The 13,196-nt window shown below is 42.8% G+C and overlaps 1 protein-coding gene across 2 annotated transcripts in view; it reads left to right on the top strand.

Moving 5' to 3' along the window:
- atrnl1b (attractin-like 1b) overlaps positions 1 to 13,196 on the top strand; it is a 336,438-nt gene that overhangs the window by 130,062 nt on the left and 193,180 nt on the right. For both annotated transcript variants that reach the window (XM_060939921.1, XM_060939920.1), the window contains exons 12-15: positions 2,672 to 2,756; positions 3,000 to 3,208; positions 11,729 to 11,847; positions 11,993 to 12,125. In XM_060939921.1, the coding sequence (XP_060795904.1) occupies positions 2,672 to 2,756; positions 3,000 to 3,208; positions 11,729 to 11,847; positions 11,993 to 12,125 (546 nt within the window). The remainder of the gene's footprint in view (positions 1 to 2,671; positions 2,757 to 2,999; positions 3,209 to 11,728; positions 11,848 to 11,992; positions 12,126 to 13,196) is intronic.

Genomic DNA, 13,196 nt, shown 5'->3' with positions numbered 1-13,196 from the left:
ATGGGACATTCATATTCATTTTGTTTTAATCAAATTATGCCAGTGATGTGATGGCAATGTGGCTTTAGCTACAACAGCAAATACCAACACTAAACAGCAATTTGCAGGAGGTAATGGCATGAAAGGAATGATAGTGTAAAGAGTGCAGCTAAGAGAAATCAGAGCTGCGTAAAAAGCGAGAGGCAGAGACCAGAAACGAAACTGAACGGGGCGGGAGCTAGGTTAGAGCAGTCAACGTAAGTTGGCATTTAGAGTGAGGGCACACAATTTTACCTTTCCATCCTTGCTTTAAAATTGTTATTTTCGGCATACGCAAATAATGATGGCACAAAATCTGGACTGCTTGAGTCAAGCGAGACCTCTCCTACAAACAAAATTGCATGCAAAGCTAAGCTAACATGCTAACAATATTCATTACATTGTGTAACTATGACCCAGCTAATCAGACAAACGTTACCAAAGTATTTTGCTACATCAATAAACAAAGACTAGAAAGAATAAAAAAAAGAAAGATTTAATAAATAGCCTGATCTTACCTGTGATGAAGTGGGCGCTGCAAACCCGCGCATTTTTGATAGTGCTTTCATCCCAGTCTACACGTTTGATGGCTTGTAGCCATAGACGTCGGCGATTTTTTTGGAATGGGTGAGATCCTGCTGGAATTCTGTACATTTTAACCCCATCACTGCTACGATTCTGACACCCGACAACACAACAACTAGGCATCGCTGAGTCTTTTTTGGGTCCAGGCTGCGCACGCAATTTCCGCTTACGTATGAATGACGTTTACTGTGAAGGGGTCTATAATAAACCTTCCCTACGCGGGTTTCCCGCTAATTATAATATCCAAATGTGGTCTATGTGCAGTCCTCTACAGCTCTGATTGGTCAAATTCACGTGTACTGCTTTATTATGGGAGTTTCCGAGGGAATTCCGTATGACGTCACCAAAGCCGATAGTACCGGCTTTCCGTAGGAAATGGGAAAATTCGCCGAGCCGCTGTCAGTGGCTTGCCGTAGGGAATGAGTTAAGAGTGGTCAATTTGGGATATAATCTTTTTTTTTTTCCCCCATTAACTGTGACTTTTCACCTGAGAGTGGAAGAATCGTAACGAACATAGGAGACAAATAAAATAATAGACATTTTCAATTTCCAGACAACTCTACTAACTATTAAAAAAAGCGGTTGTCCATGTGGAAATCATAACAGTTGTACGCTACATGTAAAATGATCACAACTGATGTAAAACAGTAATGATTAAATTGTCATTTGTTTATGAAATTAGGGTATATTCAGGTAGCCACGCGTGATGTTCAGTGGAAGCTATCGTGTATGAATATTTGGCCGTACAACTGCTGTTATAAGTAGCTGTCATACAAGAGAAATGGGTTTAAAATTAGTTGATGATTGTGAGTGTTAGGCCCTGTCCACACGGCAACGGATTCAGGTGACTCCGATACAATTGCTTATCGTTTAGGCCTGGCGTCCACACGGCACCGGCGTTTTGGGTGCCCAAAACGCAATCTTTTTGAGAACGGGTTCCAGAGTGGAAAGATCTGGCAACGTTGCCGTTGCGAAGTCGTCTGGATGAGTAGAACGGATTTGTTTACGATGACGTCACAACCACATGACTGTGAGTGCTTCACGCCGGGTAGAAGTGTAACGAACTCGATGCGAGTTGTCAACAAATCCTATAACTTGGTTCATGAAACGCGCTTACAAAATATTTTCACTGTGAATATTTATTGTGTAATGGTGCAAAGTGAGAGAGAGAGAGAGACTCTGCCCTTAGGGCAGAGTCAATCCCGCCAGCAAAAATAGGGAAAAAAAGGAGTGATCTCACCTCTTCAGATGTTGGTTTAAGTCCTACAATACATTCCTCAAAAAGGACGTAGAAGAGCAAATGAATCCATCAACGTGTAGCATTTAATTTATTCCGGACCATTAAAGACGCCGCCTTCCGCGTAGAATCATACGTCATCCTCGCCGCCATATTGGATAGGTCAAAGCGGAGAATAAAGATTCATGTGCTGCGTTTAACTGTACCAACAGGTTTACCGTCCAAACGAGATCACATGGGATTACCTTTCACAGGTGAGAAACAACAAATTAATCCATCAACGTGTAGCATTCAATTTATTCCGGACCATTAAAGACGCCGCCTTCCGCGTAGAATCATACGTCATCCTCGCCGCCATATTGGATAGGTCAAAGCGGAGAATAAAGATTAGCTGCATTTAACTGTACCAACAGGTTTGCCGTCCAAACGAGATCACATGGGATTACCTTTCACAGGTGAGACTGGAAAAATACTTTTCACTGTATTTGGTCATTATAATGTAATTTTACAAACAGATTTTCCTGACTTTGTGGCTAATATGAAGTCTCGCGCATAATAGTTTATGCGCATGCGTCCTTACTTCTTCTATTGTTCTGGTGTCTCCGAAGGGACCGTCTTACAGCGCCCCTAGAGGTGTGGCATGTGTATTGCATCGTTTTCAGCAAGCGTTGCGTTGCCATATGGACCTGATATTTTACTGATCGTTGCCCATTTGGATGCGATATATTTTTAAATAACATCTCGTTGCCGTTGTCGTGTGGATGTAGCCTTAGTGTCTGTGATGATACTAGTAAGAGTTTGACAAGCTAATGGTTTCCTTGCTTTCCACAGCATGTGATGAATGGAAGGTCCTCCCCAGACCGAACCTGCACAGAGATGTTAATCGCTTTGGCCACACTGCTGTCACCAGTAATGGGTTAGTACCTCAGTGGGAATGTGTAGGTCACAATTGTTCAATCATTTTTCCTATTCAGGTGCAAGATTGAAATACTCCTGTTTTTTTGTGAAAACAATTAAATAATCTTGAAGCGCGAGACGCGGTTTGAAAAACATTCTAACATTTAGATTGTATTAAACTAAAGCTAAACGATTTCCACTGCATCAGGTCTGTTTTTATACAGTTCACGGATAGCCAAAACATACCACTCGCCCCCCGCAGGTCCATGTACGTGTTTGGCGGCTTCTCCAGCGTGCTGTTGAACGACGTACTGATCTACAGGCCGCCCAGCTGTGAGGCGTTTGTGGAGCAGGAGCAGTGTGAGGCTGCAGGTCCAGGGGTGCGCTGTGTTTGGAGACAGAGCCGCTGTCTCTCCTGGGAGCCCAGTTTTTCCACAAGCACACCTGCATCCTTCTGCCCTGCCAAGCCCGGTACGTGCTGCTGCAGCTTCTCTCCTGAGACAAGCTTCTATACCACACCTATTCAAGCAGCAGCACGAACCTCAGGTTTTAGAGGTTGTGTGACTGCCTGTTGATTAATAATACTGCTATTTATACCACAGTACTCTTGTATTATTGAATCTGATCAGTCAGGAGGTGTTGATTCATTTTCAGGTGTTTAACAGCAATGCTGAGTACAAGACGAATCAGATGTATGCTAATGTGCTCACTTTCACATATAATACAGCACTCGTGTAATAATGCCTCATAATAAATATATGTTGTTTATCAGCTGGGAGGTCCGCATCGTGAAATACCGTGACCGAGGTCTTGAAAGTACTGAGCGAGACCCTCTGGGCTGAGGTCAGTATTCAAGGCCGAGGTCACGGTATTTCACCATACGGACCGACCTTAAGCTGGTAAATAATATATTTATTTTTTTCTTTACCAAATTCTAACAGAAAACGAGAGCACCCGAAAGGGAAAGCCGAGCCGAGCCGCCATTTTGAATCCTCATTCACGGCTGTAATGCAAATTGCTTCCTCCTCGGTATACAAGTGCACTTCCATGGCAGGAAAAAAACTACATTTTGCCGCCTATGTAGTCCCCTATTTATACAAATAGGAGTCATTCAGGATTCAGCCATGTTTTTGCTCGGCGTTAGCAAGTTAGAGGTTTTTAGCTTTCTCCTGAAATGTTTTCTTTTATTTCTTCTTCCTCAGGGTAGTAAAACTCGCTTTCGCTGTGAACGCTGTCGTTATCGCTATCCATGCTGTAAAATTAATGCTATTCTCCTGAGAAATGCTGGCAAAAATTTATAATGTTTTTGATAATCTTATAAATAAATCTTATAAAAAAAAAAGATAAATGTTGACAAAAAATGCTACTACGTTTGTTGTTGTTGTGAACGAGGGAGTTGCCAGAGATCCATAACCGGGGTCCGTAACTGGGGTCCGTATTGTAGGATACGGACCTGCTCGCCAGCCAATCAGAGTGCAGGATTTGATGGAAACCGGACCGCGAAAAAAATAAAAAGTGTTATTTAGCAAAGATTAATCATTGATATGGTGGTTTCTCATATAGAGTCTCCAGCATCAGCACTTTGCCTAACAGTCAGAGGTGAAGGTGTTCATCAGACACTTTGCAGTTTCTCTGTAACATTATAAGCTTCTTACAGTTGTGGTCAGAAGTTTACATACCGTGACATGAATGTCATCTTGGATATGAATGTCATTGGCAGTATTTGTGCTTTCAATGCTTTCTCTGAACTGTTCTTTTTTTCTGTGGCAAAATGGTTGTACAACATCTCATCTCATTATCTCTAGCCGCTTTGTCCTTCTACAGGGTCGCAGGCAAGCTGGAGCCTATCCCAGCTGACTACGGGTGAAAGGCGGGGTACACCCTGGACAAGTCGCCAGGTCATCACAGGGCTGACACATAGACACAGACAACCATTCACACTCACATTCACACCTACGGTCAATTTAGAGCCACCAGTTAATCTAACCTGCATGTCTTTGGACTGTGGGGGAAACCGGAGCACCCGGAGGAAACCCACGCGGACACGGGGAGAACATGCAAACTCCGCACAGAAAGGCCCTCGCCGGCCCCGGGGCTCGAACCCGGACCTTCTTGCTGTGAGGCGACAGCGCTAACCACTACACCACCGTGCCGCCCCGGTTGTACAACATATTTCTTGAATAGAAAAAAAAACATGAATTTAGTGCAGAAGTTCTCTGAAATCAACACAGGGTCAAAATTATACAGGGTCAAAAATTTACATGCGCTCACTTATACCCCTTTTCCACCAAATCAGTTCCAGGGCTGGTTCGGGGCCGGTGCTGGTGCTGGTTCACAACTCGTTCAACTTGTGAGCCAGCTGAGAACCAGTTTGCTTTTCCATAGCTCGGGGTGCTAAAGGGAGCCACGTCATTACGTCGCTGTATACGTCAGTTACGTCGCTGCATTTGCATAAACCTTGGCGCGAACATCAAAGCAACAACAACACGGAGCAGCAACAACAACAATAATGGATGACTTCGCGTTTGTGCAGCTGCTGCTTCTCGTCGCTTAAAAATGGTGATCTTTCAGTCTTGCTATTGTTGTTGGTCTTAACAACTCCGCCCCCCCCCGCTGACGTAAGCGGTTCTTTCCTCTGGCCCAGCAAAGACTTAGTGCTAGCCTAGAACTGTTTTTTCTGGCCCCAGAGCCAGTTCTTTGTCAGTGGAAACAGAAAACCCGGTTCCAAACTAAGCACTGGCCCCGAACCAGCCCTGGAACTGCTTTGGTGGAAAAGGGGCATTAGATTATTAATTCAGAGGTGCTGAAACTTCCAAAATGTCTCTTATCTTGCCAAGGCTTTCCTTGCCTCTTAACGTCCTGTTTTCCAAGCCTCTTAACTTCCTGTTAGTGATCATGATTGAGTACAGCTGGTAGCTTCTCTGTGCCTTCATAAAAGGGTTTGTTTACAGCACTCATTGAATTGACCAACACACAGTAAAATGGGAAAGTCCAAGGAGCTCAGTGCAGATCTGAGAAAGAGGATCGCAGATATACACAACTCCGGAATGTCTCTTAGAGCCATTTCTAAACAACTGCAGATCCCAAGATCAGTTCAAACAATTGTATGTAAGTTATTGTGAGGTGTAGTCACTTTGCCAAGCCACTTTGCTTCAAGAAAACCCAAACTGTCACCTGCAGCTGAAAGGAACTTGGTTTGGATGGTCAGGAACAACCTGGGAACCACCATGGCACAGCCCTGCCATGAACTGGAAGCTGATGGATCACTGTCTACAGTTCAGGGAGTTTTATATCACCGTGGACTAAGAGGCTGCTATCCAAGAAATAACCCCCTGCTCCAAAATTGACACCTTCAAGCTAGGGCTGTGCGATGTCCCCTTAATTGGCATCGACGATGTTTACAGTGCAAACATCGTGATGGACGATCATATCGTGGGCGGGGGGGGGGGGGGATTTTAATACCACGTTATTAAATATATTATTATTATTATTATTATTATTAAAAGCAGGGCTTTGAACCGGTTCAAGGAACGAAAACGAAAACCGGGAACTTTTTCTATTTCACATGGAACAGAAACGAAACCAGAAACTTTATTATTTTTTATGTTCCGGAACAGAAACGCTTATTAAAAATAATGGTAACCGGTTAATACCGGTTTTTATTTCGTTCCTCAAAGTTTATGTAGCCTACAAATAGTCATTCTTCTCCTGCGCAAGTTTCTATGACCCGCTGGGGTTCACTTCCTGTGTGACGTTCGCTGATTGAATGGAGAGAGCGGGAAGGTGGACTACTATCACGTCTCCATTACTGAGTGTCTGAGCAAAGAAGAGCCTGAACGATGCAACCTCCCTATTGGCTGTTTGTAAAAATGTATCAGTTGTTGCCCTTCCCACGGGAATCATCGCGCGCTCGAGAGACGAGACCTGACGAGTTAGTTCGTTGGTAGCAGAACAAAATGTCTGAACACAAATCGGGTTTTCAGAAAAGGAAAGAAAATAAACGGAGGGTCGAAAATACAAAAAAGGAGGCAGAAAATGCAAAACGAGTTTTAAGGTAGGACAAATGGTTAGTTTTCTGAGGCAGCCCGCTGTGGCTGCAGGCTTTCAGTTGTCATTGAATGGTTACTTTTCTGAGGCAGCCCGCCGTGGCTGCCTGCAGGCTGATTTATTATAGCCCATTTAGTTAAAATAGTTGATATAAAATGTTTATAGTTATGTGATGGTTGTCCTGATTTAGACTGTTTTTTTTTTTGTTTTTTTTTTTTTTGGGGGGGGGGTTGCACGATGTTGCACCCGGGTCCAGATTAGGGCAGAACCGGCCCTGGCTACATTTCAGCTGTAGTTTATGTATGTATGTATTTGCATAGATGTGTACTTGGTCTTCCAATATGGCGCCTAACAAAATCTCGCGGCGCGGTGACGTCATGCGGTAGCCCTCTATAGGGCCTGACTAGCCTTTGGTAACACACTAAACGAATTATCTTTCATTTTTGGCACTTTTTCTGTTTGTGTAGATGGGAAGACATACTGAGAATCCAAATCGCCAATATTTGAAATAATAATTGTTTTGAATTATTTCTTGTCTTATTTAATGAAGGTTGTAATAGAATTAGCCTACATTTGGCTTAAGCTGGATGAGACAGAGACATAATTTTATAGCCATTTGTTAAACAGCTGACAGGGAACGTAATTAACTGTTCCGGGAACGAAATTTTTTTGTTCTAACCGGTTCGGGAACGTCTATTTAATGGTGGAACCCAAAACCGGAAACGTTAAAATTCCGTTTCTGTTCGGAACGAACCAATAGGAAAAAAATTCCGGTTCAAAGCCCTGATTAAAAGTATTATATATACTCATCCGAGGCTTTGGCACGTCAAGAAAAAAAGCGCTAGGTGATGTGGAATATTTGGCCTTGATAACGGATATGTGGTCCAGCTGCAACATGATGCCCTATATGTCAGCTACCGTACATTATGTGGACCGAGAGTGGGCAATGCAGTCCAAATGCCTGCAGACGAGTTTCATGCCAGAGACACATTCAGTGGACAATTTAGAAGACGCATTGCGCGAGACACTTGCCGAATGGAAAATAGAGGAGAAAAAGATCGCCTGTATAACAACGGGGCGAATATTGTCACAGCGTTCAGGCAATTGAAATGGCCGTGGTTAAGTTGTTTTGGGCACAATTTGAACCTGGCCATAACCAACTCGCTTGCGCAACAGAGGGCCAGTACAGACCGAGCGTTTGGAGTTTGCCGAGCAGTCAACACTGCGTTTGCGCACAGCTGGCTTCGGAGAAATGAGCTGCGCAAAGCGCAGGTGGAAATGAACCTCCCCGAGCACTCACTGATCACGGTAAGATATTAATCTGCTCTAACAATGAAAGACTAGTATTCAAACTATGAGAAGAAACTACACTTAAGCTATTACTCATTGTTTATTTACACCATATCAACTGAAGATGCGTTTCGGCCTTTAGTGCGCACTTGAACGCGCTAATTTTTCCAATTTATTAGTCTTTGAATTATTGCACCAGCTTTTAAAATCATGATTTAATATTGTTTTGTTTTGTTTTTACTGTCTTTACATTTATCAGAATCACCTTCATTCTTCCATTTGGTTTGACATTATGGCTTAGAGTGGACCATTTTGTGTCTGAAAGTAGGCCTATTTACCAGATTAAAGTTATTTGACTTCTGCCGAAGTCTGCGCTTCACTGCCGTTTGATAAGGTGCAATATTTCCCGACTGAAGTCGTTAATAGTGGCTATTTGTTTGAACAACATGATAAATTTTACATTAAAAGTATAGTGTAGGCTAAAAAATGAAGTCAAAATTTATTATTAGTAGCATACTGTATTTGTGTAACCACATGTTATGTTCACTAGCACGTCCCTGCACCATAGCCTACGTGAACAAGCGGTAATAGGATATTACTTTATAATGATTTATATAATTATGTATTTATATATAATTATGTTATATATTTATATATTAAACAAAACTAACTAACTAAACTAACAAAAAACTAACTTTTTAGGTTAAATAGGCCCAGATGATACCGTATATATGCATGTTTATGACAGGAGGGGGCGTGGTATCACGATGGTGGCTCTCCATCGTGATGGATGACCACCATCGTCGATGGACGATGGCATCGTCTATCGGCACAGCCCTACTTCAAGCTTAACTAAAGTTTGCAACTGACCACACAGACAAAGAAAGAGCCTTCTGGAGGATAGCTGTATGGTCAGATGAGACAAAGATTGAGTTGTTTGGCCACAATGACCACCATGTACAGAGGGACACTGTACCTGGTGGTGGTGGTAGGATCATCATGCTCTGGGGCTGTTTTGCTGCCAGTGGAACTGGTTCATTGCACAAAGTGGGTGGAATAATGAAGAAGGAGGAATTCTTCAGCATAACCTCAAAACATTGGAAACTTGAACATGATTGGGAGTCACAACAGGACAGTAAACCCAAACACACATCAGAGCTGCTTGTGGAGGATAAAGCATTAAGCTTAAAACAAGTCCTGACTTCAACCCTATTGAAAATGTATGGACCGTGCTTATAAGTCGAGTCCATGCCAAGAAAAAAAAAAAAAATTGAACTACACCAATTCTACCATGAAGAGTCATGAAATATCCAACCAGAATTCTGCCAGAAGCTTATTCATGGTAAACAAAAAATGTTTGGTCAAGGTGAATCTTGCGAAGAGACATTTTACCCAAATATTAGGTGTGCTCTATTATTTTTGACCCTGTGTTGATTTCAGAAAACCCAAAGAAAATTGTGCACCGAATTCTAGTGGGTTTTTTTTTTAAGATGTATGCTGTACAATCATCCTGCCACAGAAAAAAGAACGGTTCAGAGAAAGCATTGAAAGCACAAATATTGCCATGACATTCATATCCAAGATGACATTCATGTCACTGTATGTAAACTTCTGACCACAACTGTAACTTCAAGTGAGAGAAATGGTGAGGCTGGTGAGGGAGTAGTTGTTGTAAGTGATAACAGGAACAAATTTGTTTCTTGGATGTTCCACAACACTGAATGGTCTATAAATGGATAAAAAGTGTTATTTTTCAGTTAAGTATGAATTGCTGTTGTATAAGAAGAATAAAACATTTAGGGAAGTGCTATTATTGGAAAATAATTGATGGGCCAACCAAATATTCATGTATGAGATTTTGGCCAGGCAGTGTACAGAGTAGTCTCATTTCATCTCATCTCATTATCTCTAGCCGCTTTATCCTTCTACAGGGTCGCAGGCAAGCTGGAGCCTATCCCAGCTGACTACGGGTGAAAGGCGGGGTACACCCTGGACAAGTCGCCAGGTCATCACAGGGCTGACACATAGACACAGACAACCATTCACACTCACATTCACACCTACGGTCAATTTAGAGTCACCAGTTAACCTAACCTGCATGTCTTTGGACTGTGGGGGAAACCGGAGCACCCGGAGGAAACCCACGCGGACATGGGGAGAACATGCAAACTCCACACAGAAAGGCCCTCGCCGGCCACGGGGCTCGAACCCGGACCTTCTTGCTGCGAGGCGACAGCGCTAACCACTACACCACCGTGCCACCGCAGTGTATAGTCATCTTCAGCAAATCTAGATTGAATGTGTCACACACAAATTTCCTTTAGAGTTCCTTTAGCTTCGGGAAAAGAGTAAAAATCAGTATTACTGACTCTGTCAGATCCAGCTTAAATTGGCTGACAAAACTCATTCTCTTTCTATTGTCTCGGTCACAACCGGCCATACGTGCTCCTATGGCCAGTGTACGTGCAAAAAACGCAAGAAACGCACGGAGGGCGCGCCTGTGTCGTGCTGATTTTCGAGCTGTAGACCGGCCGCAGAGGTTCTTTGTCATGTCAAACAAACTCTACGGGCGCTTACGTTTATTTCAGGTTGCAAGACAACCTTACGGCCAACGTGCGTCTTTCTCCACGAACAAAAGAAACGCAGCGATTTGGGAAACGCCAAAAATCGCACGGCCAAAAAATCGTACGTCCCGTTGTGACCTAGGCTTTAGCAAAAGTATGTTTGCTGTGGAAGTAAAATACTGCTACTCTGTGGAGTTGGTTTTGATGCTGAAAAGTAAAGAATAAGCGTTGGTTTAGTAAATTCGCATAATGGGTCGCTCTCTGTCCACATAATTTCCCTATTTGAATTGCTAGTTGAAGTTGAATAGCACTCCTCTTCACCTGATGACCTGCGTATGCTGCTCTGAGCCACACACACACACACACACACACACACACTTTTACTTTAGTTGTTGTAATGAGAGGGAGAGAGCACAGCTCACTGCCATCCCTCTTTGATCATGAGCAGCTATTTGGGAATCATCAAAAGGAAACCTCAGCATGCCTTTAGCTAAACACAAATACACACACGCATGCAGCTGGGTATGCATAATACTCATGTGTTTGCCCGCTGGCTGTGTAGTGTTGGAGCAAAGCCCTGATAATTGTTTGATCTGAAATTCAAACCTCTTGTCTGAAATGGGTATGCTGTTAGAGAGACCAGAATGTACTGTGTCTTGGAAGAGGGACACACCAGAGGGGACGACAGCAGTCTTATTTTTCTTTAGTGAACGAACTGTATGGGGTGATTTTCTTCTCTTAATTATTGAATAAAGTGCTGTGTGGTGAGGGTAACGGATGTGAACGGGTGCCGCTTTGATGCACAGTTTGAAGGCTATTGATTGGGCGTAAACGGATTTGTGAGACAGTGTTTGATGTACTTATTTCTTTCTTACTTTGTTTTAACTTCTAAGGTGTTAAGCTCCTGCAGAACTTTTCCTGCAGGTCCTTTCTGAAGTAATTTGAGGTTACCTGACTTCCTTTCTCAACATTAATGCACTCGGATAGGAGAGGCAGACTCGAGTCATTTTTAAAAGCACGTTCTTTGGCTTCTCATGCAGTTTTTCCTCTTTCTTATTCTGACCTTGTCTCATCTTGTCTGTTCCTTTAGCTACTGTGGATGAGAGATGTCACCGCTTCTCTGACTGCACCAGTTGTACTGCAAACACTAATGGATGTCAGTGGTGTGACGATAAGAAATGCATCTCAGCCCTCAGCAACTGCACTGCCGTAAGTGGTCTTGTAGAGGGAGTCAAAGAGCCACACTGTTCCTCCCTACTTTACACTGCCATCCTGTAGATCAGACCGGAGTTATTGGTATCCGATATTAAATATTTGACACAAACCTATTCTTTTTTTTTTTCTGCTATTACAGGGTGTGAGAAACTTCACCAAATGCTCCATCAGAAATGAGCAGATTTGCAGCAAGCTGGCCAACTGCAAGAGCTGCACCTTAAACCTTAACTGCCAGTGGGATCACCAGCAACATGAGTGTCATGCTCTACCTGGTAAAGATGTGATTAACCTGGTAAAGGGTTAATCCTCACTGTCTTTTATATAAATGTTGGCATTTTAGTCCCTCATTACGGAAGCCGAGAGACTAACCAGGCCCAACTCTGTATGGTGGCGCATCGGGCGGTGCCGATCTCCGTTTCCATAGCCCTCGGCCTCTCGCCTATTACATAGCTAGGGTTACAGTGGGGGGCTAGTCCTCTGGTAACCACGAGAGTTTAACTCCCCATACGTATCTGTATTGCAGCGTGCCTTGCCAGATGGTAGTAGGTACCATTTTTATGATGGTCTTTGGTATGACCCGACCGTGAATAGAACTCACGATCTCCCGATCGAGAGGCGGACATGCTACCACTAGGCCACTAGTCGGTAAGCCAAGAGAGGCCCTTCATATAATCCTTTTTTTTTATTCACCTTGTTATCCCGAGATAACGACACAATTAATTCAGGATCTCGAGAAAACAACACAACTAATTCGAGATCTCGAGAAAACAAAACCGTTATTCCGAGATCTCGAGAAAACAAAACAATTATTCCGTGATCTCGAGAAAACAAAACAATTATTTCATGATCTCGAGAAAACAAAACAATTATTCCGTGATCTTGAGAAAACAAAACAATTATTCCGTGATCTTGAGAAAACAAAACAATTATTCCGTGATCTCGAGAAAACAAAACTGTTATTCCGAGATCTCGAGAAAACAAAACAATTATTCCGTGATCTCGAGAAAACAAAACAATTATTCCGTGATCTCGAGAAAACAAAACTGTTATTCCGAGATCTCGAGAAAACAAAACCGTTATTCCGAGATCTCGAGAAAACAAAACAATTATTCTGTGATCTCAAGAAAACAAAACAATTATTTAATGATCTCGAGTAAACAGCTGAGAAATGGTTCATTCAGGTGCGCCAAGAGACTTGTGATATGCTGACTTTGGGGCTATTTCTCATTCTGTATAGACGCAACTTTGGTCAGTAGAATGTCTGGAATAATCAATCACCTAATAAAGCAATATTTTGATCAGGGGTTGACACAGGGAGAGATTGCATTAAGTCTTTTAATAAG

This window comes from Neoarius graeffei, chromosome 14 (genome assembly GCF_027579695.1).
Source record: "Neoarius graeffei isolate fNeoGra1 chromosome 14, fNeoGra1.pri, whole genome shotgun sequence".
NCBI lineage: Eukaryota > Metazoa > Chordata > Actinopteri > Siluriformes > Ariidae > Neoarius > Neoarius graeffei.
The sequence above is the reverse complement of the archived record's forward strand: the minus strand, read 5'-3'. Positions and strand labels throughout refer to the sequence as shown.